At 47.6% G+C, this 5,000-nt stretch overlaps 1 protein-coding gene across 1 annotated transcript in view; it reads right to left on the bottom strand.

The window, feature by feature from the left end:
* LOC106816712 (amidase-like) overlaps positions 1-5,000 on the bottom strand; it is a gene marked incomplete at its 3' end in the record, with an annotated part of 13,357 nt that overhangs the window by 1,572 nt on the left and 6,785 nt on the right. Inside the window, exons 2-5 of the mRNA XM_014821332.1 lie at positions 3,974-4,249; positions 3,265-3,421; positions 2,984-3,046; positions 2,510-2,691 (exon numbers count right to left, since the gene is read on the bottom strand). Coding sequence (XP_014676818.1) covers positions 2,510-2,691; positions 2,984-3,046; positions 3,265-3,421; positions 3,974-4,249 — 678 coding nt within the window. The remainder of the gene's footprint in view (positions 1-2,509; positions 2,692-2,983; positions 3,047-3,264; positions 3,422-3,973; positions 4,250-5,000) is intronic.

Raw genomic sequence — 5,000 nt, 5'->3', positions numbered from 1 at the left:
TTTGGATAGTCACTGGCACTCCCAGTATTTGGAACACGTGCTGGTTCATTCTCAATCGTTGCCTTGAATCTGACGTGTTTTGTTGGGAACCTCACATCTATCTCTGGGGGTGGAACTGGTTCCTGGTCATCTTGTCCTGGGGGATATAAGGGGGTCTTCAATTCTTCATTGGTTTCCCGGATGAACCGACGAGTCCTCTTGAGATTGTTGCCGTCAGATGTTTGCACGTCATACGAACGTGGTGCCACATGTTTTCTTGTGACGAGTGCTGGCTTCCACTTGTGTGTATTCTCGTTCTGTACTTTAGCCGATTGACCTGGGGACAGAGGGGCTAGTGTCTTCACAGATTTCTCGTCGTAATACAATTTTTGAGTTGCTTGACGCTCAAAAAGTCGACGTGAAACTGCATCCTTGTCGGCTGCTTCGTTAGTAATCTTTACTGAAAGATTACTTTTGAACTTGCGAGAGTTCAGTAGTTCTGATGGTGCTGGCAAGTGGCAATCCACGGGTGTGGATCTAATAATCAGCATTGCCATGTCCGGATCAGTATGTGCTGCTTTGGCTTTAGCAAGTACACCTTTTACGGTCTGTACGTGCATCTCGATAAAGCCATTTAACTGTGCGTAGCGGGGACTCGATGTTACGTGACTGAAACCCCATTCTTCTGTGAACTGTCTGAACACCTGGCTCGCATATTGTGAGTTGTCACTGATTATAGTCTCTGGAATTTCTTGTTCCGCTTTGTGACTTCTGGGAATGCTGACAAATACTACACGACTTTATCATGTTCTCTATGTCTGCATTACAGTTGTTCCAGTAAACACAGGTACGAGCCCTCAACATGGTCTTGTCGATACCTGGTGAGACTCGTGAAATTTTCGAGAGAACGTAGCTCTGCATGCTGTCTGGAACATGACGTGGACAGTAAGTTCATCGCTGTATGGCCAAAACTGGCGTAGTGCAGGTGGTAGCTCGTTCCGTCGGTCGGGCCATCCCTGCACGATCACCTTCTTCAGAGCATGAAGCTTATCATCAGCTTGGGTCGCTTCGCGTAACTCATCTTGTTTCTGTGTACTAAATTGCACAAGTTCAACTCTGACATCTACGTCAATAGTGTCGTTCTCTTCTCCAGGAGATCGAGAGAGAGAGCATCTGCCATCAATATTTGGATGGCAAATTGGCGTCATGATCAGCTTGGTCTTTCCCGAATACAGCGACGTCATCCGCTATTCCAGTCGTGCCCGGACACTGCTCCAATATGTTGTCCATGCGCTCCTGGAATACATCTTGGCTGACATTCAAGCCAAATGGCAACCTCTAGAAGCAAAATCGACCAAATGGGCTGTTAAATGTCGTCCAGGCGACTTGATTCGCGTGTCAAGTTCTATTGACCATATCCGTGGCGAGCGTCCAACTTGGAGAAAATGGTTGCTCCCGCGAATTTGTGGGTGATCTCTTCAAGTGTTGGCCTTTTATAGTGCGGGCGTTTTTATCGCTTCGTTAAGGTCCTTTGGATCAAGACACACCTTAAGTTTTTCGTTTGACTTCCGACTGTACGCCAGACTACTGACCCAGTCGGTGGGCTCAGTGACCTTAGTGATGACTCCTGACTTTACCATACCGTCAAGTTCCTTTTTGAGCTCATCTCGAAGGTGAATCGGACATCGTCGTGGGGCGTGCACCACTGGCGGGACGGACGGGTCTACAGTTATGTGAAATGTTCCGTGCTGGAGCAGTCCATACGAGGTGGCGTTATACCTGACAGTTCACCCATGATAGTACGTGTATAAGACCTACTGTACACATTTACTGGGTCTCGACACACCGTACAAGTACGTGTATGACTGTCAATGACAGGATACTGTCTATTTTTCACTCACCGCCCTGTCCAGTTGCTACTCCAGCAGACTCAGACGCTGCGTGTAATGTACACTCCGGATGCGTGTACATCCGAGTATTACTATTACTTGTCCTCTAATAGTAGTAGTGCATGATGCGCGCATATATGCATACCACTTGTTGCGTGGTGATGCCGATGTCGCTTACTGCCGCGATCGATCGTGGCACTGAGGTCGGTGCAGACAAATCCGAAATTCTCGCTTCTGGCGCTGACCCACACACTGTCAGTGTCATACAGATGTTCACCGGAGTGTTATTTCAACACTGCGATGGTATTTACCGCTGCCCCCATGTAAAGTATCGGATGTCCAGACATAATTGGGTACACAAACATTTATTCGTGCTTAGCATAAGCATGGACGAGCCCAGAGAAGACTGCTTTCAGTAACAGTCTAAATTACGCGGGTATACGCGTAGTGATGAGGCTACAAGGTAGTTCTGCATAATATTACAACCGCCAGCTTAGTGACTAAGCCTTTCACCCCACCTCCCACTACTCTGTCACCTACTCCCAGCTTAGTCACTAGGCCTTCCACCCCACCTTCCACTACTCTGTCACCTACCTCCCGGCTTATTGTCTAGGTGGCCCCACCACTACTCTGCCACCTACCTCATGGCTAATGTTTTGTGCTTTGGAGTAGAAGTGGAATCCGTATTCCTCACGCACGTAGTCGGAGGCTAGCAGGAACAGCTTGAGAGTGTAGGAAAGGTACTGACTGTGTGCGCGGAAGCCACGCCTATGTGCATCCGCCAGTGCCGTAGACTGCATCCCACGATCCCCGATTTGGACGCCTGCGTCATGTAGATAATTAACAGTAATTAATCGGATGAGTAATTAAATATTTGATCCTCGAAAATGCATTGCGTTTAACGGATATTTAAATGAACGTGAAATCTATTGTTATAATAAACTGTTACATATTGTTGTAACTAACTGGTTTATTATGTATAGAATTAATACGAACTATGCGGATATAGTGGTTTGATTCACCACATGTGATCGTCCGTGAGTGATTATGAGAATATAAGCGTTAAAAAGTAAACCTCCCGTTGCATGTTCACGCTAGAGGTCGACGTGTCGCACCTTCTGCTTTCAGCATGATCTCCCCTATACCGTGCGTCGTAATGGCAGTGTAAACACCTAAAGCTGAAACATAAAGCGATCCATCAGCCGAGATTTGTTTTTCTGCATTTATTTCAGGACGAACTAATTGACTACAGCCCTAATCTGCAGTTATGAGATTGCGCAAGGAGAGAAAGAGATAGAGAGGAGAGAGTAAGAGAGAGGAAGAAAGAAAGAGAGAGAGAGAGAGAGAGAGAGAGAGAGAGAGGGAGGGAGAGAAGGGAGAGGGATTGAATACATGCCTTTAGTGTGAGCCGGTATAGACACATCTTCGACCGTTGCCCCGGCAGCTCTCAGCTTATCCAGCGCTCCCCTCACTATGCCATTCACTGGATCGTGGCAGTTGGCAAAGCCTTCCTTCACTACTCCTATCTTTAACTGCTTGGGGTCGCCCTTCAGCTGTTAGTAAGCATATGAACACATACATCAGCGATCCAATGAGTGAATGTCATGAATGTTACTATTGCTGTTATTGTCATCACTACCGCCACCGTCATCGCCACCATCACCATCACCATCACCATCACCACCACAACCACCATCATCGCCATCGTTGTCAACACCACAATTACCATCATCACTATCATCACCATCGTCGTTGTCGCCATCATCATTGTCATGCTTAACATCACTACTATTATCATCATCACCATCAGCAGCATCATCATCATAATAATCGTAGTCATCACTATCATCAGCATCACCACCATCAACAGTATTATCATCGTCGCCATAGCCATTATCATCATCATCACTGCAATCATCGCCAGCATCATCTTTGTCGTCATCAATCACAGCTAGCATCATCATCGTCGTTATTGCCACCACCAGCATCTTCATCGCCGTCGTCACCACCACCAGCATCGTCATCATTGTCGTCATCCCCACCACCAGCATCGTCATCGCCGTCGTCACCACCACCAGCATCGTCATCATCATCGTCGTCGTCACCTGCTCGGTGTAGTTGGGCACGTGGAGGTCGCGCGGCTGCCTCGTGTCGTTGCCGTCGTCGTATCCCGCTATCGTCTGCAGCAGCAGCGCGCAGTCTCGCACCGTCGCCGCCATCGGTCCCAGATGGTCGAAACTTCGCTCCATGCTGCAGGCGCCTGTGTACGGCACCAGCCCGTACGTCGGCTTCAGACCCACGATGCCACACCAGCAGGCTGGAAGCCTGACTGAACCGCCCGTGTCGCCGCCGATCGCCATATCAACCTTGCGTGCTGCCACCTGTTGGCACAGGTAAGAAATTCTCTACATCGCTGCTCCTCTTCTCTTCTCTATCACCGCTAGCTTCTACATGCGTGGCCTTTGAGAGGTACCTTAATTGTGGGAGGACATGTTAGCGTAGGTCGTTGAATGGTAGTGCGTGCGTATACGCGCATGTGCGCCTGCCCTAGCGGATGTGTTGACGTATTCACGTGCTAGCTCACGTAAGCAGCAGGAGAGTACGCGCATGCGTACGTGCGTGCGTGTGTGCGTGCGTGCGTGTGTGTGTGCGTGCGTGCGTGCGTGCATGCGTTCGTATTGAGATAGAAGGTGAATGATGACGATGGAGGTCTTAATAGTATTACGAAAACGTCTACACAATGAAAATAATTAAGGTGTAATGTAGCGATATGATGTGCAATGTTAACATATGTTATGCAATGTCGAGATATGAGATGCAATGTAAAGATGTGCAATGTAATGTTGAGATATGAGATGCAATGTAAAGATGTGCAATGTAATGTTGAGATATGAGATGCAATGTAAAGATGTGCGATGCAATGTAGAGATATGAGATGCAATGTGAAGATGTGCGATGCAATGTAGAAATATGAGATGCAATGTAAAGATGTGCGATGCAATGTAGAGATATGAGATGCAATGTAAAGATGTGCGATGCAATGTAGAGATATGAGATGCAATGTAAAGATGTGCGATGCAATGTAGAGATATGAGATGCAATGTAAAGATGTGCGATGCAATGTAGAGATAT

This window comes from Priapulus caudatus, unplaced genomic scaffold, assembly GCF_000485595.1.
Source record: "Priapulus caudatus unplaced genomic scaffold, Priapulus_caudatus-5.0.1 Scaffold1461, whole genome shotgun sequence".
In the NCBI taxonomy this organism is placed as follows: domain Eukaryota; kingdom Metazoa; phylum Priapulida; class Priapulimorpha; order Priapulimorphida; family Priapulidae; genus Priapulus; species Priapulus caudatus.
Note: the sequence above shows the minus strand (reverse complement) of the source record. Positions and strands in the feature narration are given on the sequence as shown.